This window comes from Panthera uncia, chromosome B4 (assembly GCF_023721935.1).
Source record: "Panthera uncia isolate 11264 chromosome B4, Puncia_PCG_1.0, whole genome shotgun sequence".
Classification (NCBI taxonomy): Eukaryota; Metazoa; Chordata; class Mammalia; order Carnivora; family Felidae; genus Panthera; species Panthera uncia.
Genome location: NC_064809.1, coordinates 34,459,188 through 34,482,471, shown reverse-complemented (window position 1 = coordinate 34,482,471; position 23,284 = coordinate 34,459,188). Strand labels below are relative to the sequence as shown.

At 40.8% G+C, this 23,284-nt stretch overlaps 1 protein-coding gene across 4 annotated transcripts in view; it reads left to right on the top strand.

Moving 5' to 3' along the window:
- CACNA1C (calcium voltage-gated channel subunit alpha1 C) overlaps nucleotides 1–23,284 on the top strand; it is a 658,891-nt gene that overhangs the window by 437,053 nt on the left and 198,554 nt on the right. For all 4 annotated transcript variants that reach the window (XM_049627025.1, XM_049627026.1, XM_049627022.1 and 1 more), the window contains exons 6-7: nucleotides 11,675–11,833; nucleotides 18,500–18,696. In XM_049627025.1, coding sequence (XP_049482982.1) covers nucleotides 11,675–11,833; nucleotides 18,500–18,696 — 356 coding nt within the window. The remainder of the gene's footprint in view (nucleotides 1–11,674; nucleotides 11,834–18,499; nucleotides 18,697–23,284) is intronic.

The window sequence follows — 23,284 nt, the reverse complement described above, 5'->3', positions numbered from 1 at the left end:
GCACAGTGTAGGTGTAGTCTCCCTGTCTCACCCTCTGCCAGGATCATGTGTTTAGAAAAATAAAAATAAAGATTATAGCAAAGAATTCCATAACACCCTGACATCAATTAGTGTGTGGTATTTTCTGCATCCAGCGTTGACTTCACACACTTTACTGATCATACAAATTACCTGAAAAGAGTGATGTGGCAAGGATTACTCTACTCCATTAAAAATTCAGTAACTGCTTAAGAGCAGCATCCAGCCTTCAGCAAGGCTGGATGAGATTACTATGATTCCCAGGATAACCAGCATGCTCTAAGGCCTTGCTTCCCAAGTGTGGTTGGTGGAGCAACAGCTTTGGTCTCACGGAGGTGTGGTCCAAAATACAAAATTCAGGCTCCATTCCAGATGGCCTGAATCTGAATCTGCATTTTAACAAGATCCCAGGTAACCTGTGTGCATATTCACTGCTTTAGGGTTCTACTGATAGTCTGACCATACTTGCAATAATAATGGCATTTACTACCAGCCACACATTGTTCTCAGCACTTGATGTGAATTAACTTGTTTAATCCTCACAGCACCTTTATGCAATAGTTACTATCCTCATCCTTACTTTAAGATGAGATCAAATAGCTTGTCCAAGGTCACTTGGCTGAGAAGTGGTGGAGCCAGGATTCAACCTGGTCATTTGACTTCAGGGCTCCCTGTGCTTTAACCACTGCACTGCACTGCACTGCCCTTCCTCCCCCACCTCCCATGGCAATCAGCTCAGTAGGTTAGTAAGTAGGGGATGCACAATTGCATGTGGTGGCCTAGAGAAAGGCAACTTGACCCTTAGAAGAACACCATCCTACTATTTGGGTATACCATTAGGGAAGGGGAGCTCCTCTGATAACAATTCTGCCAGGGCAAACAGAGAAATGAAGCAGCTGAAGAAGGAAAGCCTCATTCTAGATTCTCCTCCTGGGAACTGTTGGTATTTTATCTACACTTCCTCAAAGTCTGTGTCCCAGGTCCAAGGTGATTAAGGTCTAGGAGCAGTATGGGGCTCAATGGACATGGTAAGGACAATACTCTACTTGAGCACCTGTTTTAATGGAAATATATTCCTTTTACATAGGAATTCTGAGGTGAGGCTGGTGAGAAAGCTTAGAATTGGCTCACTGTGTAGTGACTCTATCATTTTGTTTGAATTTGGTTAAAAGTTTGTTGGAAAATACAGGAGGCATATCACACTTTGGTGGAGCCAGCCTCTCAGTTAAGCATCATCTAGCTAACCAGACCTCTGGATTAAGCAGTATGTTTTTCTGCCCACCGTTCCACAATGAGAGGATAGCCAGCTTAAATCAAGGAATTGTTTTCTAAATTCCTGGGTGTGGCCTACAGTGAGGGCCGTCCTGACTCCTCCCTCAGACTTGGACATGGGCATATGTCTTCCTAACAAATACCCTGACACAGTGCAGGGTCCTAAATCAACAACAAAACCACCAGCAATGCCATTGGAAAGCACTGACTGCATCAAGAATGGGGTCTGTACCACCTTAGAACTTTTTTGGGTTTGAGGTTGGGGGGACATCTCTTTCCATCTAGGCTTCCTGTATTGGCTGCATGTTATGTGGTACTGCAACTCTCTTTTAAGTTGGATCAAGTCAGCCAAAAGCTTGGTGGTGAAAGTGGCCCCCAAAAGAGCCAGCAGGGCATTATGGGCATACCCTCAGAGTTATTGCAAGTTCAGTTCCAGAATACCACAATAAGGCAAATATTGCAATAAAATGAGAAAATTAATTTTTTGCATTTATATGCATTTCCAAGTGCATATAAAACTTATGTTTACACTACACTGTAGTCTATTAAGTATGCAGTAACATAATGTCTTTAAAAAAAATGTACAGATCTTTATTAAAAAATAGTTTGATTGACTCTTCCTTTCATGAACAATTTCTCTGCAGCATGTGATACTCTTTGACATGATTTTCCCCACAGTAGAACCTCTTTCAAAATTGAAGTCCATCCTTTCAAACCCTGCTGCAGCTTTTTCAACTAATTTTATGTAATATTCTAAATCCTTGTCATTTCAACAATCTTCACGACATCTTTACCAAGAGTAGATTTCATCTCAAGAAGTCACTTTCTTTGCTCATCCATAAGAAGCAACTTCTCATCCATTCCTATTTTATCACGAGATTGCAGCAATTCAGTCACGTCTTCAGGCTCCACTTCTAATTCTGGTTCTCTTGCTATTTCCATCACATCTGCAGTTACTTCCTACACTGAAGTCTTGAACCCCTCAAAGTCATCCATGAGCTTTGGAATCAACTTCCTCCAAACTCCTGCTCATATTGATATTTTGACTTCTTCCCATGAATCACAAATGTTCTCAGTGGCATCTAGAATGGTGAATCCTTTCCAGAAGGTTTTCAGTTTACTCTGCCCAGATCCATCTAAGGAATCCCTATCGATGACAGCTATAGTTTTATAAAACATATTTCTTAAATTGTAAGACTTGAAAGTTGTAGTTACTCCTTGATCCATGGGCTGCAGAATGGATGTTCAGTTAGCAGGCATGAAAGCAACATTAATCTCATTGGACATCTCCATTAGAGCTCATGGGTGACCAAGTGCATTGTCAGTGAACAGTCATATTTTGAAAAGAATCTTTTTTTCTGAGTAGTAGGTCTCAATAGTGGGCTTAAAATATTTAGTAAACCATGTTGTAATGTCACCCAGGCTTTGTTCTTCCATTTATACAGCACAGACAGAGTATATTTAGCATAATTTTTGCAGGCCCTAGATTGACATTGAGCATTGGATTTAATTTAAAATCCCAGCTGCATTAGCCCCCAACTGGAGAGCCAACCTGTCCTTTGAAACTTTGAAGCCAGGCATTGACTCTTTCTAGTTATGAAAGTCTAAATGGCATTTTCCAATATAAGACTGTTTTGTCTACAATGAAAACTTGTTGTTTAGTGTAGATCTTTTGATAATTTGCCAGTTTCTCCATCAGTACCTGCTGCTTCGCCTTGCCTTTTTATATTATGGATATGGATTCTTTCCTTAAGCCTCATGAACCAACCTCTGCTAGCTTCAAACTTTTATTCTGCAGCTTCCTGACTTCTCTCAGCCTGCATAGAACTGAAGAGACTTAGGGCCTTTCTCTGGGTTAGGCTTTGGCTTAAAGGAATGTTGTGGCTGGTTTGGTCTTCTCTCCAGGCCACTATTGGCCTGTGAACTTTCTTTATATCAGCAATAAGGCTGTTTCACTTTCTTATCATTTGTGTGTTCACTAGAGTAGCACTTTTAATTCCCTTCAAGAACTTTTCCTCTGCATTTACAACTTGGCTATTTGGTACCAGAGGCCTGGCTTTCAGGCTGTGTCAGCTTTGGACATGCCTTCCTCACTAAGCTTAAGTCATTTCTTTTTTTTTTTTAATTTGTTTAATGTTTATTTACTTTTGAGAGAGAGAGAGAGAGAGAGAGCATGAGCAGGGAAGGGGCAGAGATAGACAGAGACACAGAATCCAAAGCAGGTTCCAGGCTCTGAGCAGTCAGCACAAAGCCTGATGTGGGGCTTGAACTCACGAGCCATGAGATCATGACCTGAGCTGAAGTCAGATGCTTAACGGACTGAGCCACCCAGGTGCCCCTAAGCTTGGTCATTTCTATCTTATGATTTAAAGTGAGAGACATGTGACTCTTCGCACAAAAACACTTAGAGACCGTTGTAAGGTTATTAATTGGCCTAATTTCAATATTGTTGTGTCTCAGGGAGTAGGGAGGCTCAAGGAGATAAAGAGAGATGGGGAAATGTCAAGTCGGTGGAGCAGTCATAACACACACAACATTTATTGATTAAGTTTGCCATCTTCTAAGGGCTGGGTTCATGGCACCACAAAACAATTACAATGATATATCATAATACATCAAAGATCACTGAGCACAGTTAACCATAATAAAATATAATAATAATGAAAACATTTGAAATGTTGTGAAAATTACCAAAGTGTGACACAGAGACACAAAGTGAACAAAATGCTGCTGGGAAAATGGCACTAATAGACTTGCTCAATGCAGGGTCATCACAAACCTTCAATTTGTAAAAGATGTAGTATCTGCAAAGTGCAATAAAGTCAAGTGCAATAAAACAAGGTATGCCTATAGAGTACTCTTGGCCCAATTCCCTGCCTTCCTCTGCTTTCTCTGTGGCTAGGAAGAGGATTATTTCCTCCATTTTACAAATGAGGAAGTTGTCAGAAGAGCCTTTCTCATGTGCTTCCTGAATTATTTTCTCTGAAAGTGTAAGTGATTTCTGCTTCAAACAGAAGCAGTAAACTGGTTTCCCAAGTCTCCTTCCAGTAAATCTTTTAAGAGGCAGAGAACAAAACCAAAGGAAAAGCATGAGCCTGGCAGACAGGAGAGCCACAGGTCTTTCCTCAGACGACCAGGCAACCTACCTCTCCTGGAACTTAGACCCCTCTGCCTGGACCTGCCTACCTGGCCAGCTTCTCTTCTTGGTGAAGCCTTCTTCTACCCTCTATGCCAAAGGATGATCTTTGTAATACTTTGTTCTCTTCCCTTAAAGCTCTTAAAAAGTTTATAATTGTTTATTGATTGTATGATTGTTTAATTAATGTTTGGCTTCCATTACAAACTCTGTGAGGGCAAGGCCTGCAGACCTCTTATCTGCCACTCTATCCGCAGCCCTAGCACAGCAGGTGGCCCATAGAACATAACTTAATAAATATCCTTTGAATGAGTGAAAATTAAAGTATTGAATTACATGACTCCAAAGTCCTCTTCCTATTCTGACAAGCTTTGGTTTGTTTATGAGAAACTTGGACTTATCACCACCACACTAAACCCAAACCTCCCTTCTCCTAGTTCAGTGATTCTCAGCATTGTTTTCTTATCAATTTTATGATCAGGATTTCTTGATAATTTTTATTGTTTTCTGAGTGCTTGGCTAGAACTTTGGAGTCTGAAAAGTTGGGACATGAAGTGTACATTCCTAACCACCAACAAAAAAAAGCTGTAAGTCAATGTGGAACCTGACCAATGAAATCAAACTAACATTAGCAAAGATCTCCAATTTGGGGGTCTTCAATTATTTCTCCCTTTCCTTCCATTGTATACCAGAACGACTTAAAAGTTGAGTTCAAAAGGAGTATGGGAATAGAGTTTACATGAAAAGAACAGAGCCTGTAGGTCTAGCACTTGATCAGACAACCCTTATGCACATTACCTTTCAGCCCCAGTAAGTTTTCATTTTCCTTCTTCAGGCTCTTGCTCACAAAGTCATTCTAAAACTCCTTCCTGGTGTGACCCCTGGGGCCCTGAGAAGAACAATTCATCATCAAAGCAGGGCTTAGTGAGACGTTTTTTTATAAAACAAGAGTGTAATATATCCTCAGCTCTGTATCCATCCTGGTGGACCATCTGTAAGGGGTATGGAAGCACCAACTTCAGTCGGCCTGGGCAATTTCAAGCTAATCTCAACACTATCTTCAAGAAAGATGCCAGATTTTGCTTTCCATAATTGATGGCTCCTCTTAATCTTTTAAGGAAAAACAGGACAATTTATATGCCCCAGATCCTCTAAGTCTTTCCAACCCTGGAATTTTCAGGTAGGTACACAGCCATTTGTCCAGGGATTAACAGCAACATAAGAGGGGGGAAAGGAAAAGCCATACATGCCAACTAAGATCCATCTCTGTCCTTTTCCTAAACTCAGCATTGAATGGTGCCACTTGCCAAAGCCCCATCTCCCTGGGAGATCTGGCAACCAGGCATCTTGGGATACTTTCCTTCTACCAAGAGGAGGTCATCTAACATGAACTGCAAATTATCAGACACTGGATTTCTATATTATATGTTTAATCCCTGTGTAGAACCGTGTGTTCCACATTTTCTGGTATAGTTTGCATATCAAACATCTTCTCCTATTGTTCCCATAGGCACATGTGTATTTGCCAGATCTCATATCCTGATTTGAAGTTAGGAAAATAGACTCATCATATTTTAGGCCTTTACTGATCTTGTGCTCAGAGGACATTTTCCAATAGTTGCTGTGATCACCAGGCTTACCTAGGGTGCATTTGCTTCTACCAGCATGAGGAGCCAGCCCTGAAGAAAGGCCTAGCAATTTTTTACCAGCCATAAGCATGGCTTATCTGAGTAGAACACTTGGGTGGAGAAATGTCAAATTAGAACTTGAACTGAAGGAGCTGTTTCTGGGACAGCTGTGAGCCAATTCCAAAAAGAAGATAGTAAGCACCCACACCTTGAGAGCCAAATTCTGTAGATGGACTGGAAAGAAGGAATTCTGGCCCCATGCTTTCATATACCAGTCTGTTCCAGGCTGTCCCAGGCTGGCTGTGAGGAAAGTAGGCAGAAACTAGAAGTTTTTCCTGGACTGGCCTTAGAAACATCTAAGAAACATGTTGTAAGCATGTGTTTATTGCTTTATAGACATAGATTTTGGAGGCTAAGAACCACAGTCTAAGTGCTATGGGGAGGCATTTAGCACAGTGGCAAAGCCCACAGGCTCAGGAGCCAGGCCACCTACCTGGCCCTGTACCCCATACTACCATTCACCACACATGTAACTATGGGCAGGCCATTTTGCCTCCCTTGGACTCACTTTTCTCATCTGTAAAATACAGTTAATAACAGTACCTGCTTCGTGGGTTGTTGCCAGGAAGAAATGGAATAATCCAAGTAGAGTGTTGAGAGCTGCACCTGACCCACAAAAATGTCTTCAGAACAGGTTAAGCAGGATATAGGGGGCTTTGGTGTGCCAGGGCAATTCTTCACCCAAGAATACCCACAAGGCACCTCCTCCAAGAACTTGTTCAGTCAATGCTTGCACATATCTGAGAATGAAGATCCCACTACCTCTTAAAACATCCCACTCTAGGGGAGTCTGGGTAGCTCAGTCAGTTAAGCATTCAACTCTTGATTTTGGCTCGGGTCATGATTACAGGGTCATGGGATCGAGCCCCACATTTGTCTCTTAAGAGTCTGCTTAAGATTCTCTCTCTCTCTCCCTCTGCCCCTCTTCCCTGCTCTGTCCCTCAAAAAACAAAACAAACAAAATATCCCATTCCATCTTCAGATAGGTCTACTTTTTTAATAGTTTTCATTTGTGTTGAATCTAAATCTTTTCTGGAAACTTCCTAGTTAGTTGTGGTTCCATCCCTGTGGTTACATCAATTCATCTAACTCCTCTTTCTCAAAATAGCAATTTAAATCATATTTAAATCATTGATATCACCCTCCCTGCCTGTGCTTTTCCCATTCTATGAGTCTTATCTTTTTCTGACAATACATCTTTAGTTTCCTCTAATGATTATTTAAAGGCATGGTTTTCCATTCCTTCATCATTGTGGTTTCTGTTTTTTAAGGCAGCCTGTGCTTACAGATGGAATTTAGCTCTGTGTGCATTGAGTCTCTACTATGTGCTAAGATACAAAGATGAGAAGACGAGGCTTCAGGGAATGGCATTCTAGGCAGGTGTAACAGCATGTGCCAAATAGGGAGGCATGAAGCCGGAGAACTTCAGACAGTGCAGTATATTCCCAGAATAAGGAGTAAGGTATAAACTGGAATCAGTTGTGATCAAACTATGAAAATTGGCAGGTGAGTGTTATGTGATAGGGAATCATCAGAGGACTTTTCATCAGGGAAGCAACACGTTCTAGCAACATGTTCATCAGGGAAGCAACACGTGCCTGAACATGAGCATTCTAACTACAGCGTGAAGATTGGGCAAAACTGAACGTAAGGAGACCATTAACTGAATGAAGAACACCAAGAAGATGGAAAAGAGGAAAACAACTCATGAGTCAAAATGTCCAAAATATATACCAAAGGCTAACAGTGTCTATCTCTGGGTGGTGGAATAAGGATTCCACCTTATTTCCACCTGATTTCTTGCTTCTTTTTGCTTCCCATGTTTTCTAATTTCTCTGTGATAAGTATTTTCTGTTTTTCTCAATGATTTTCTGTGTTTTTCTGTGATCTTCTCTATAATACATGATTTTTCATATATCATTTATATAGTAAAAATAATTTATGCTTGTCTAAAAATACTTCAAAATCAAACTTGCGTGACTTGATAACCAGTTAGAGGGAAGAGCCTTGGCAATCGGTTTCATGGCCTGGATCCTCAGGTGGGAGGTATGGCCTCCAACTGAGATAGGGACAGGGGAACAGGTGTCCCTGATGGCTGAAAGGAAGTCCACAGGCTACTGTGATTTCGTTTTGGCCTCTTTGTACCCTACTCAGAAGTCTCTGCCTGAGTTTGCAGGCCCCTGGAACTCAGCTGTCCATTCACATCCCTACCTGTACAGCACACTCCATTGCATCAAAGTCCATCAAAGCAAACTTTAGATTTAAAGTTTGTCCCTCCTTCAGTAAATACTTACTGAGTTCCAGGTGTGCCTGGCATGGTGAAGTGTCCAACTTCGGCTCAGGTCATGATCTTGTATTCTGTGAGTTCGAGCCCCATGTCAATCTCTGTGCTGACAGCTCAGATCCTGGAGCCTGCTTCGGATTCTGTCTCCCTCTCTGTCTCTGCCCCTCCCCAGCATGCACTCTCTCTCTCTCAAAATATAATAAACATTAAAAAAAATTAAAAATACTTACTGAGTGCCTGCTGTGTGCATCAGTGCTAAAACAGCAAAAAGAGCAGGCAGCCCCTGTCTTCAAAAATTCAGCCCAGTGTGAAAGACAAATAAAAATGCTTTAAAAAATCATTTGATGAGGGGCACCTGGGTGACTCAATTGGTTAAGTGTCCAACTTCGGCTCAGGTCATACCTTGCAGTTTGTGAGTTTGAGCCCCGTGTCAGGCTCTGTGCTGACAGTTCAGAGCCTGGAGCCTGCTTTGGATTCTGTGTCTCCCTCTCTCTCTTTTCCTCCTTCACTTGCACTCTGTCTCTCTCTCTTTTTTTAATCTTTATTAAAAAAAAACACTTAATGAACATAGAATTCCAAACTGAGACTAATGCTCCAAAGGAAGGGAAATGGTTCCAAGGAGATATATAAGAGAGGAAACTTCTGTCTGGGAGCTTGGAGAAGGATCCCCAAGAAGAGAGATGCTTGGGCCCAAAGCAGAAGGATAAGTAGGTGGGGACTGTGGAGAAGAATTCCAGGCCGAGAGAGGAGCATGCTTCACATCCCTGTGGTAGACGAAGTGCAGGCATACCTCATTTTATTGCAGTTTACTATATTGTGCTTAGAAGATGTTGCATTTTTGACAAATTGAGGGCTTGTGGCAACCCTGTGTCAAGCAAGTCTGTCAAGCCCTTTTCCTAGCAGCACTTGCTCACTTTGTGTCTCTGGTCACATTTGGGTAATTCTCACAATATTTCAAGCTTTTTTATTGTTATTATATTTGTTATAATGATGTGTGATCTGATTTCAGTGATTATGACTCACTGAAAGCTGAGATGATGGTGAGCATTTTTTAGCAATAAATTATTTTTTTAATTAAGGTATGCACATTGGTTTTTTAGGCATAATACTATTGTATACTAAATAGACTACAGTGTAGAGTAAACATAACTTTTACTTGAACTGGGAAACCAAAACTTCATTTGACTCACTTTATTGCAATATCCATTTCATTGCAGTGGTCTGGAACAAAACCCTCATTGAGGTCTACCGTATAGTATATTGGAGGCTAAAAGAAAAGCTGTTTGGCCAGGAGTGTGGAGAGTGAGGACAGGGGATGGGGCGGGTGGAGAAGTAGATAGGGCCAGACCCTACAATGCCTTAAAGGACACAAGAAGGACTCTGGTCTTAACCTAAGAGCAGCACCTTGGCTGAAGCACAGAGGACCAATTCCCATTCTGTGTCTCTCACCACTTTCTTGCCACCCAAGGCTGTGGCACTAAAGGCCAGGCAGCAAAGCCCACTGATGGCCTGGATAGGTTGGATCTAGAGATCTCCATCTTCTTCAGTGAGTAGCACTTTGAGAGCTCCCCGCCCCAGCAGACACCTCTGAAACTTGCTTTGCAATTCAGTTTTCAACTTCCTCCATGGCTTCACATACTTTAACACTAATGTGTGTACAACTTGCTAATTAATGAAATCATTTGGATCTGAAAACATCTTGTTCTAATGGGAGGCTGCAAAGCACTCTCATTAATTCACAGGTAAAATTATTCCAGCTTTTCTCTTTTATTTTTTTTTTCCTCTCCCCATCTTGGCTTAATAACTGGGGAGAATTCCTCTAATTAGCCTTGTGAATATCACTGCACCAAATCACAAAACATCAGTGGCTGCCTTGGGGTCTGGGGAGAGGGGGACCCAGACTTTGTTTACCCAGTGCAGAGGGAGGGCAGTGGCTGAATACAAAGATGAAGCTTCCAGCACAAGAGAGGATGTTTGCGGTTGGGGGGGGTAAGTCAGATGCGGACACTAAAAGTGCCCTGTGTGGTGTGATGCACAGGTGGGCATCCTATCATATGTGTGTCAGAGGTGGCCACAAGATTTTCTGCACAACTGGCCTAGATGTAAGGAAGGAGAACCTGCCCTTTCCCCCACTTCTGCCGTAGGACATGAAGATTTGGTGTACTCACTGTTGATAGTAATCTAGGGGTGACTGGCTGCAACTGTCTCTCCACCATTTGCAAATGAAAACTTGTAACATCTCTTTTGAACAAGGAGTATTCCTGGTGTCATTTATGGTTGAGTTCATAAGTTTGGGGGTCCTTGTTGCCATAAGATGATAGTACAAGCCTTCAGTACTTTTGGGATGCACTGACAAGACTGATACACTACGTAGGATTTTTCGTTTACTTTTTTTTGTCCTGGCAGGATCTGAGTACTTTTAGTTTTTATTGTGGTAATATATACATATCAAACTTTGCCATTATAATCATTTTAACTATATGGTTCAATGACACTAAGTATATTCACATTGTGCAAAGACCACCACCATCCATCTCTAGAACTTTCTTATCTTCCCAAATGGAAATTACATATTTAACTTGAACTCCTTTTATTGGGGCTTTTCAATGGAGGGCTCTAGTGTTCTCCACATATGGGCCCTGAGGGAAAGTGGCCTGGCCAGAAATCTGTAGGAAGAGAGGTTCACTCACATAATCCAGATAAGGTCTTAGGTATCACCACCTATGTGTAACCTGGGGGTATGAATCAGTTTCAACAAAGAAAGTCCCCCCTCCCAGATGCCTGACAACCAGGCTGATGTGCGTTTTCTGGCAGATGGGTCAGCCACAGGATCTAGTAATCCCACCTTGAGGGATAAGCAAGTCCTTGCAGAGCTGTGTCTAGTCAAAGTTAATTCTCACTGTAGTGAGATGGTGGTCTAGGACAAAAAGATGCTAGGTTATCTCTAAGACAGGATATTAGAAAATTGGATAGTTCTGGATGAAACAACATGTTCTTCCCCTTAGAAGTACAACATCTGCCAGTCCTTTCATTTGAATGTGCCTCCAAGAAAGATTTGGAGTCAGGCCAACCTAGATATCAATCCCTGTTCTGTCACTCACTGTGTGACCTTACACCTCAGTTTCCTCATCTAAAAAATCAGACTTGTGATACCTCACTAGTAGAATTGCTAAAAAGATTACATGAGATTATGTCAGTATGGCATCAGAGATAGCACTTGGTTTAGTAAGTGGAAGCTGATGTTCTCACTGTTACTATCTAATTTTGTCATTGTAGGTCTCCAAGTCGTTCTGAATTCCATTATCAAGGCCATGGTCCCCCTGCTGCATATTGCCCTGTTAGTGCTATTTGTCATCATCATCTACGCTATCATTGGCCTGGAGCTCTTCATGGGAAAGATGCATAAGACCTGCTACAACCAGGAGGGCATAGCAGGTAAGGAAGATGCTGAGAGGCCAGCTCTCAAGAGGCTTCACTGTGTCATTGCTACTTTCCTGGTAGTTGGGTGAACTGCCACCATATAACCAGTGGTGCTAGGCAAGGCCTCCTCCATTCAAGGACTCATCTTTTCATTCCATGGTTAAGTGAGAGGCAGAGATTGGTATTGTTTTTCTCTTGGTAATTTTTCTTTTTACTAAAATAGATCTCTGTTAAGACAGCTCCCATCCAGCACTGCTAAACAGTTTAAATGAGCTGTGTGATTCAAAAAACATAACCAAGCCAACCTTGAGTATTTTAATTTAAGAATCAGAACTGACCCAGGGCACCTGGGTGGCTCAGTCAGTTGAGCATCCGACTTGGGCTCAGGCCGTGATCTCACGGTTCATGGATTTGAGCCCTGTGTCGGGCTCTGTGCTGACAGCTCAGAGCCTGGAGCCTACTTCAGATTCTGTGTCTCCCTCTCTCTCTGCCCCTTCCCCGCTTGCACTCTGTCTCTCTCTCTGTCTCAAAAATAAATAAACTTTAAAAAAAGAATCAGAACTGACCTAGTGATGGTGTGTATCTCTATTCCATTGGTCCTCCAGTGTCACTTGTCATTCAAAGCCCTGGCTTTGCCTGCAGCCAGTAGATGCCTCCATCACAACCCTGGGTTCTTTCCACTATCTAGGGCTCATCTTGCCTCCTCTGTGTCAGTGTTTTGTGCTTCTACATTCATAGGCAGAACCTCCCACCTTTTTAAGACTTCCCTATGTTCCTTCCATAAAACAATATAGTTAACAAGAAATGCTGGCCCATTTAGCACTTCTCTGAATACAACTAGTTTTGGTTTGTGGGATATGCTACAAACTGCCGTCTTAGGTTACTAAAATCTCAGCTGCACCTTTAAAAAAAACATTTAAACAGAGATTGACAAAATAAACAGACATATAAAGCAGTTTAACATAAAAACTTTTTGAAAAAGTACTTTCCCCCAAAGGGGTTAGCAGTGTTAAATTTATGTGATTTTTTATTCCAATAACAAGATCTTTCATTCTAGTTTTTGGCATCTTGATGGAGAAAGGGGAACATCTGTCTGAAGCTTTAAAAGATACCTCATTTCTTTCCATCAGTACTGCTTCTCATTTCTATTCAGCCCAGGCATTAAATTAAATGTGACCCCTCTTGCCTTGGGATGGTGAAGAGAGACAGATCTGTATGACAAAGAATGAAATGGTTATTCATATTCAGAAACCAAAATAGAGTACCAGATCTGGATGATCTTGTTTGACTGGGTGGATTGACTGGGTATTTGTTGTTTTTAGGTCACTGCTGCATAACCATAGTCCTAAAACAAACAAACAAGAAAACTATAAATCTATAATCACAGGCTTACACAATGGTTTTTACTGTTTTGATGAAGAGTCTGTTTAAGAGACCATTTTTTTTTTTTTACTCTAGAGAGAACTTCCTAATTATTTGGGTCATAATTGTATAAAATAAGCTATCATATTAAAAAAACAGAAGCTCTTTAATATTAGAACAGATCTTGTCTTTAGCTAAAACTCATCTTTGCTTAAAGGAATACCAAATAATGCAATGAGTAGTATTTTCCCCTTGAATTCAAATCCTTCTTTTTGTTCACTTCAGTCTGTAGCCAGCCCTGAGCCAATACATTTATGTTAATTGTGTAGCTTTATTAGATCTCATTCTAAGTCCTGCTTAAGAGCTACTGTATTATGTCTAAAGTTTATGCAGTTGTATTGAAATGATTGATGACTCTTTAGACCCAAAGTCCTCAGGCAGTCACAGGGATATTGAGTGTCAAAGACCCCAAGAGTGGGTTATATGTTATGGTGTAGCTCTCACCAACAGCATACCAAGTGGAGGACAGTGAAATGATGAAACTCTGCCACAGAGCTAAAGATAGCAACCCTACCCTGCAACCAAAGGTCTGTATACAACTTACCTAAGGAACATTGCTCCCAGAACTGCCCATGTTTCTCTCATTCTTCTGGGAAAACAGCAAAAGTATGTTTTTCACTGGTGGCAAGATCCTCTAAAGGCCTATGCTAATAAGCAACCTGGAACATTGGAAATCACTAGGCATCACTGTCAGACCTTCATTGGCCTCAACAGGCATGATAAACAAAAGAGATACAGGGTGGGATGCTCTCCTCTGTGCCACAGCTGCACAGTCTGGTGAAATAGCCACCACTGGCCTGCTAAAACTTATAGTGGCCTTCCCACTTTTAGGATAAAGACTAGAATTGGCCTCACCAATTGGGGTGGCCAATTTAGAACCATACTGTTGTCTACCCTTGATTTGCAAAAAAAAAAAAAAAAAAAAAAAAAAAGACCAGGAAAAATACTTGAGATGTCACCTGCTCACCTGCTTCCTATCAGAAGATGCATCAGATCATTTAGTGGTGGGTTTTCCCTTTACTCCACAAGTCAGAAGGGAAGTTAGCTCCCATCAGTGAAAATGAACATCAGCCTGGAGAGCCAGGATGTCAGAGGACAGATACCAAGAGAAGTGTCCCAAAGAGAGGAGCCATGCCAGCTCCATCAGGAAGGTGACCTCACTCTGTGTAGAGCCAGGCTCCCTGCTGGGAAGAGGGGCTGAGGACACGTGGCTGCAGAAGACTTTTTAATCAACACACTGCAATCCAGAGCTCATGTAGCTCCTCCTTCCTAAATCTGCCATCTGATGACAATCTAGGGACCCACTCCATTGCTCCCAAAAGAACACAATGCCACAGTCATCAGGGCCTCTTCCACCTACATAGTGACTAAAACAAATAAGAAGGAAAAAGTGTATGGAATCTGGACATATTTCATGCAGCCAAAGAGAATATCAAAAATTTGTAGTCTTTGAAGCCAGTCTTCATGTGTTTTGGAGAGTTTTGTACCACCTTTAGAATGGGTGATTTTTTTTTTTAATTTCAGACTTTAGATTGAATTACCATATTATTCTGCAAATTTAGATTATTCAAAAGTGCTTGTGAGCCCTTGTCATAATTTTTAATGGAATTTAAATCAAATTCTTTTTTGCACTCTAAGATTATTCTCAGATTACGAATTTTATGTGCTTGTAGATTTTAGGACACATTGGATTTTAAGCCATGTTTTCTATGAAGAAAGGTCTTGAGCTGGCCAGGTGAGCCATTATCCAGCCTCTAGGCTGCCCTTCTAGTTCCCTGTAGAGGTGGTCTCTGAAGAGGCAATTTTTCTCCAATCCCGGAGGCATCTGCAAGGCGCCTTCCTAGTTCCTCAACAGATACATCACCATATGCCGGCACCTTTTGTTTCTGGTTGTCCCATCTGTTTGATGGTACTCTGAGCCAGGCTACTCTGAATAGCTCTCCCAAGCACACTAATTACCCCTGAGACTGGCAGAGAATTGGTTGGCTCAAACCTAGAAATGAAATCACTTCCATTGTATTCACTTCTTAAAGTTGGTCCTAAAAAAGTAATTGATTTTGTCTTTGGTGATTTCTCCTTGGAACCCCTTACTGGCACTCTCCCAGGATTTCATATTCTTGTTGGTATTAACTGCATTTCTAAAATCGCTCCTAATCTTTGCCTCCATTCTTTTACCACAAACTTAATTTGGACTTTCCAGAATGACTCTACTTCTCTTCACTTCTGTTTTAAAACATAGGGCCCACATCTTTGTTTCTGTTTCCTACATCACGTTCCTCCTTTCTTCCCTGGGACTTCATGACTCTGCAGAAGAACACCAACACGTTTTCACATTCAAGCCATTTTTCCCCCACCCTCAAGTGCATGTCGCAAGGACCTGCTGATTTGTGTGTGTTCACATTTTTCAAGTGTTCCCTTTAGTGCTTTTTATAGAGACCTATTTTTACCAGATCATCATTGCTTCTTAATTGTTCTCAAATCTTTTTTATTGTTGTTCAAGATAGATTTAAAATAGCAGAATGGCGCTTGAGCCTTAAATAATCTCTCTGAATCTCAACCCTTTCTTTTTTATTAATGAGATCACTTCTCCTGATGCCATTTTCCTTTCAACATATATATTTTTTAATACCCCAAAATATGTTTTTCTTCCTTGAGGCACTCAGAACTCACTTTGGCAACCTTCACTTTTTCCTTATTTTTGTCTGTTTCAGGAAGAGAGAACACAGGGAAGGCTGTAAGATGAGCAGTCATAATACAAAGATTAATGGCATCTTTATTCACTAGAAAATAAAACAAGAGAAGAAGAAATGCAAGTTATCCCTCTGTTCTTCCGCCTTCTCTTTTCCTCGCATCTTCTATATCATTCCAACACTTATCATAGTGACTGAACACATCACGGTAGAAAGCCATCACCAGAATGGGTGAGAGCCCAACAACACGTATGATCTGTTTTTTTCTTGGTTTTCCAGCCTCTCAATTTTTTAGGTGTTTCTTGCCCACTTTTTCATGTATTCTTTAGGTTTTGGATTCACTTTTTAGTGTCCCTCTTTTTATAGCCTCTCATTATTTAAACTCACATCCAAATCTCCAAAGACTTCAAAAATTCAAAAGTCACAGAAGAGTTCTGTGACTAGAGTTCAGTTACATAAATGGAGCCCTCCTGGGAGCCAGGCCCTAGAGTCAGAAAATGGTGTAGACACTGTCATTCCCTCAAACAGTTCAGTGACCAGTGATGAAGACCTTTACAACTTGGTCATCACAGAAAGAATCACATGCAACCTGAAGCACCAGGCCAAGAATAAGCCAGGAAGTAGCACTATTCACAATAGCCCACACCTGGAAACAATCCAAATGTCCATCAGCTGGTGAATGGATAGGCGTATAATGAAATGCACTCCTTGGCAACAAAAAAGAATATACTATACTGATATATGCAACAACACAGAACACAAAAACATGCTAAGAAAGAAGATAGACACAAAAAGCCACATATTATATGATTCTGTTTATATGAAATTTCTAGGGAGGCAAAGCTATAGAGACAGAAAGTAGATCAATTTGCTAGGGGCTGAGGATAGGAGCAGGGATTGACTGCAAACAGGCACACAGGAATTTGGGAGTTTGATGGACATGTTTTAAAATGGATTGTGGTGATGGCTGTATAACTATATAAATTTACTAAAAATAATTGAGCTGTACATTTACATTGATGAATTGTAAGACATGTAAATTATATTTCAATAAAGCTGTTAAGGGAGAAAAAAGAAAAAAAGCCAAGACACACTCCGGCATATATTTTCAACCATACTGCTCAACTCATTTTCATAAGAACTGTCTCTTAGTTAGGATTAATATTCCTCTTCCTGTCCTCCTCTTGAGGGTGAACAGTTTCAAATTTGAAGCCACAAATTGAGAAAGACCAACCAATATTCTTCAATACAGAGGTACTAGACTTGTAATTGTTTTGATGCATATGAAACAAGATAAGACCCAGGGTGACCTGTTATCTCTAAATGAAGAACTACAAGTAAATTCTCTATCCCGGGGCATATATTTATTCACTGTCATTAACAGCAATCATTTGTTTGTTAGGACTGGAGTCTATTCTGTTTATTATTGTTACCTTCTATAAGCATGAGACAATGTCTTTAATTTTACAAACTTCTGTGAATTCCAAACTATTACCTTCCACAGCTGGGACCAACTCTCAGTATTTTGCCATAATGGGAATTCTTAGATCAGTCAAGTCTTATTTCAATTCACCAATGACCTCCACACCAAAAATGTAAGACACATCTTAACTATTAATTTCCTAGTAGCTCTCCCTGGCATGTGGAATTGGTCCAAGCCCTGTCTATAGCCACAGTAGATACGTTATATGGTTTTCTGAAAAAACTCTGTCCATACTGAGTATTCTCCCTATTACCCACTGCCACTTTGTCCTGATTAGAGGTCAGAAAATGATTCATCTCTTCTGAAATGTATAAATTCTGGAGACAAAAGAGCAGTGCTGCAAGTCTGTAAAAGTCAGTAGTATTTGGAATCAAGGGTTATAGTAAAGATTGCTATGGTTGATACTTTCCCCCTATGGTCAGAATTTATTTTTTATCCTTTATAAAGGCTTCCACTGTAAAATGATTTGCATGCCTGGTAATGCATCATGTAACATGTAGTGGAGAAAATGTTACTGAATGGGATTTGTTGGCTAATTATGTGAAAGAGTCTTCCAGTCAATATAGCCCTCACCCTAAACTCTGATATTCCAATGGAAGTGTCCATAGAGAATTTATCACCAAAAAACATTAAAAAAAAAAAAAAAAAAAAAGGAAAGAAAAAAAAGAAAGAGAAAGAAAAAGAAAAAGATCATTTTCCAGGATATTTTCCACCTGGAGTAGTTGCATCATCATTATTTTTTAATTGGCCATTTGACTATGATGTCAACATGTTTCAACAGAAAGTGTGATAATAGCCTTACTGTCTTTGAAATCAATTATTGAAGTTAAAATTCAGTCTAACAATTAGTTGAAAGTACTGACCTGCTAAATCAATGACACCCTAAATGAATACCTAGTTCTATATGTTGTTTAATTTGTCTATGGGGGAACTAACGAAAACTTGTTCTGCATTATTGTTGTGGTTGTTTTGCCTATCCCATCAACCTTATCCTATCACTTTTCTCTCTGACTTCTCTCTCCTTCTTTCTCTGCCCATCTCTCTCCATCCCTTCTGCTTCCTTCTCTTTTCCCCTGGTCATTCAAGATGTTCCAGCAGAAGATGATCCTTCCCCTTGTGCTCTGGAGACTGGCCATGGGCGGCAGTGCCAGAATGGCACTGTGTGCAAGCCTGGCTGGGACGGGCCCAAGCACGGCATCACCAACTTTGACAATTTTGCCTTCGCCATGTTGACAGTGTTCCAGTGCATCACCATGGAGGGCTGGACAGATGTGCTATACTGGGTACGTAACTTGAGATGGGTGGAGGCAAGGAGTCCAGAAGGCTGCAAGCCTTTCTTTGACATCTCCTTTTTCCATTCCCCCCATGACTTTGTGGTCATGTACACACCTTGGTGGAATAGTTGATGAATGTCTTTGATTTCTTCCAGATCTTTCCTGAGAAACAAAGCATGAAATTTGCACCCTAATGAGTCTCTCTGTTTGCCCACCAGCCTAAGAAAAATGTCATCTCTCAGTTTGTCCTACTGTAGTGAGAAACACTGGTGTGCATCTGATGCTCTGTGAATGAGGTGGCCAAACCTAACATGAGGATTCTATTCAAGTCCCCTTCTCATTGTGGAGTTCCTTCTGTTCTTATCCTTTTCTTGCATCTGTCCCCAAAAGAGAGCTAAAGAGCACAATTATTAATTTTTAGGGCTAAAGAGAAAAGTCATACTTGGTCTTCTAACAAGAAACAATTTTTATTGAATTGTATAGCATTATGGCATGCTATTATATTTCTATTTCTCATGTTAATCATACCTTATCATATTAGAATCGTCCATCAGACAAATACATTGCCATTATTTTCACTGCTAACAAAATACTCTGCTGGTTATGTGATGCATATTTATAAATACCACTTCCTAAGTGTCAACCAGTTGACAGTAAATCGTCTTCTACTTTCAAGATGCCCTTTTTATTATCCAGCAGCCAACACTACTTTGCCAACATTAAAGCTGTTAAAGTGCCAGATTTTTGCCTATGGGACAGGCAAATATACACACCATATTTGAGCTGTCTCCATTCTGGCAAAGTCAAGTCCATTATTTGTAAAAGCTCCAGAAAATATAATTCTTTATAGTATCTCCTACTTGAGCATGAGGAATGACTTGCCAGAATCCAGTGTTGTTCTCCAGCATTTGGGTGAAAAATGCTTGTTGCCAGTCTTGAAAATACCATCTCACACAGAGTTTTGCAAATAGTCAAATTTATTTGGCCATGCTGAAAACAGCCTAAGATCCTGCTTAGGGAATAGTGTCTACACACTAAAGCAGGGAAGAGGGAGAGGAAAGTGAATGCCTTCCCGTTGAACAGAGCTGCCAGATAGAAAGGAACTGATGCCAAGAGAGGTGTTGACTTCTTCCTAAAATCATAAGAGTTTTGTAACAACACAGAGATGTGGTACAGGGTATTGTATCTTCTAATTTTTTCATAAGCACCATGTCCTCTCGATTCAAAACTCTTCTTCCCAGTTTCTATGTTCTAGTCAACATGCTGAAACCTTGTGTTGCTATGAAATGCGTACTTCTGCAAATGACTACTAGAAACTTGCCCAAGAGCCTTGTACCCAGCAAACATTTATTGAGCATTCCTTGCATGCCAGGGATGCTTCTAGGTATAGAATTCAGACATAAATAACATCCAGTTAAGACTGAAAAGTTCAGTCTAGAGAAATAGTAAATCTAAACTAAATAATGGTTGTACAACTGGAGCCTGTGCTCCAATGGTATTGTTGCTATGTTGTGATACTTTGAAAAAAAGACAAAGGCCAAATCATCTCACCCTCAAATTAAAATGAAACACTGGAAAACATTTTTCCAGCCTATGCTCAATACAAAACTGGTTTGAACAATTTCTAAGAGGAAAAGAAGGAATTGAACTAATTTGAACTAAATTGAACTAATTTGCCTAAATATGCTTAGGCAAATATATTTTGTTTAGTAAAGCTGATCAAATTTCCCAAGTGGCTCTTCTACCTTGGGTAGATCCCTCTGTCTAGCCAAGGACAGAAAAATTCTTCTGCACATTGAGGTTTCTGCTATGGGCATAGAACATATGATCATATGGAACTGTGCTTTGGAGCCTCATCACTTGAGCTTCAACCCTACGCCTTAAGTTGCTATAGGAATGACTTCTGTGGCAGCAAATTGAGGGCATAGTGGCAGTGGGTGGGTGGGTGTGGGGCTGGGGTAATAGGTATAATTTACTTTGCTGATGGCCCTGATATATTTTTGTGATCTTCCTTCATCACTCCCTCCCTCTCCCCCACCATAAGTCATTGATACCCCACCAGCCAGATGTGACCCAAAGAAATACTGTCATAATGACAGCCAGAGTGGGGAATGAGAAGAAGCACACAACTGCAACTACCAATTTTCAGCAGCTGTGTTGTGCTCTCTCCCCTGGGGTGTATGTGATAGAGCTCAAGCTGGGAACAGAGAAAGTGTCAGAGGTGAAGGAACAATCCCAGGCTCATGGGACATGCCTCTCTGATTTTCCCAGCACCTTCCCAAAAATGGCCATGTTGTGTGTGTGTGCATGTGCATGTGTGTATGTGTCTGCACACATACACACATGCACATGCACGTATGCTCCTTAAGCTGATACAACTTCATACTTGGGTATTCGTGATGGAAGCACTTCCCAGCCCAATGCTCCTGCTTTCAGATAATTTCTCTAATTGCTTTGACCTTTCCATGGCCATTTCTTCCTTTCTTCCTTCTTCCTCTCTCTCCCTCTTACTTCTTCCCCTTCAGCCTTTCTCCTCCTTGTCTCTGGCCTGTATCTCTAAACCCACAGACTCCTAAGTCTTGATGTATCTTAGTATAAAACATGGAGCTTTCTAATTCCCTCCAAGCCACTGAATGAGAAGTTCCAAAGTTAGGACGCAGTATCTGCGCTTTGGAAAGGCTTTCCAGGGAATTCTGATTCCCAAGCTGAAGTCTGAAAACCCCTATAAATCTAACCTAGTCAGTCTGCATGGTGCTTCTTTGATGCCACTGGATTTGAACCAGTCTAAGGAGCTATGGTTTCCATGGAAATTGGGGGAGTAGGGTCTCCCACTCAGAAAAAATGCATTTCCCTTCAAAGGCAAGGGGCAAGTCTAGAGGATGTTGGAAGGAGCAACCAAGATTTTCAAGTACAGCAACGAATGGAAACCCCAGAGCTGGGTTCATTTTGAACTATCAAACATCTAGTTAGATATACCTAGGGAGAGAATTGGCCATTAAAGCACTAAAGAAGCAATTGATTCAATCACTGGATAAAGCTTGGGATGGATGGCACCAGGAAGGTCACCAGTAGCAAATGGCAGACACCTGCTTCCTACCATGGATAATATCAAGTTTATTTCTCTTTTTCTGTGACATCCGTTATTTCATCCCATTGTTATGATTTTGAAGAGTTAGTCGACTAAAAATATAAGATCAAACTGTAATACTTGAACAGTTCCTCAGCTGTTAAAGCTATTAGCCATACATTGGGCCAAGGCCCCAACTAGGTGAATGATTTGTTGAAACATTTATTTTACCAAGTCCGCAGATGACAGGGTAAGGGGTAGGAAACACTGGGGATTTGAAAACTAAGCTGAAACTCAGTCTGAGGTGTGGTTTCTTTGGGCAATGGCTTCTTAAGCCAAAGCCTCTTCATTTACTTTCAGGACATCCACCCTCTTTAAAAATGGTGGGGAAAGGTGATCAAATAAAAAGTATCAGCCTTCTTTAGAAGCACTGAAGCACCAAAACCGAGGGAAGAATCCAATATTGTATGGCATTTACCATTGGTTTCCATTTCTATGTTCAGATTTTGTTTGCTTTTTTTTCTAACAAAATACCCCTCGCCTTCTGCATATAATTCAAAACAACTTGTCTTATATGGTTTGAGTATGTGCCTTCCTGAAGATAGAAGAGACTGTTGAATCAAGATGATCTGCAGAATTCTTAGACGTGATCAAGAACTAGGGTCAGTTTGAAATCCTGAATATTATCCCTTCCATGTTGTGGCCGAATCGCAATTAAGTAGCATAAACATCAACCAAGTGTCTGTTCACTGCTGACTTTGTACTTGAGATAGCCGCATGCTCTTGTGAAACAGAATAACATGGCCACTTACTCAGGGTTTAGAACATCTGGAGAGGATCACATGTAAGACTCGTGGGAAAAGGAAGCAGGAGTTAGAGTAGGCATCACCCAAGAATACACATTTCTAGCTCTTTCATAATCTAGATAACTGAATAATCCTTCATCAAGAGGATTCTGTTGATCTCTGCTCACTCAGTGCCCTCCTGATCCAAGGTCCCCAAGAATATTACATACTGTGGAGCACAATAAAAGCACTCTGGTCTAGGTTTTCCTGGACTCACACCCCAGCCCACCCTACCACCAACATACTGGGATCGCTTCTTTCTGACACCACCCATTGACCCCCCACAATTGGTTTCTCCAGGATCAGTTGTTTCATTGATTCTTAAAAAATAGAAATTGGACTTAAAATAGGATTAAAAAGAATACTTAGTGAGAAATCATATAAAGAAAAGATTTTTTTAGAATCACAAATAGTGTCTTCTGTAATATCTGGGTTAGTTTGGACTCAGCAGGAGAACTTGGGAACAAAATTCTAATGTTTTAACCTTTCATAAGTCAGTTGTCAGCTCCACACTTTGTCTTGTCGTCCCACTTACATGTCTGGACATGCTGGCAAGATAATTCCTACTAAACTCTCATACACACACACACACACACACACACACACACACACACACACTCAGGCAGGTTGATTCAGGCTTTACCCTATTTTTCCCCACTCAATCTTTTCTTCAAAAAGCCACCTT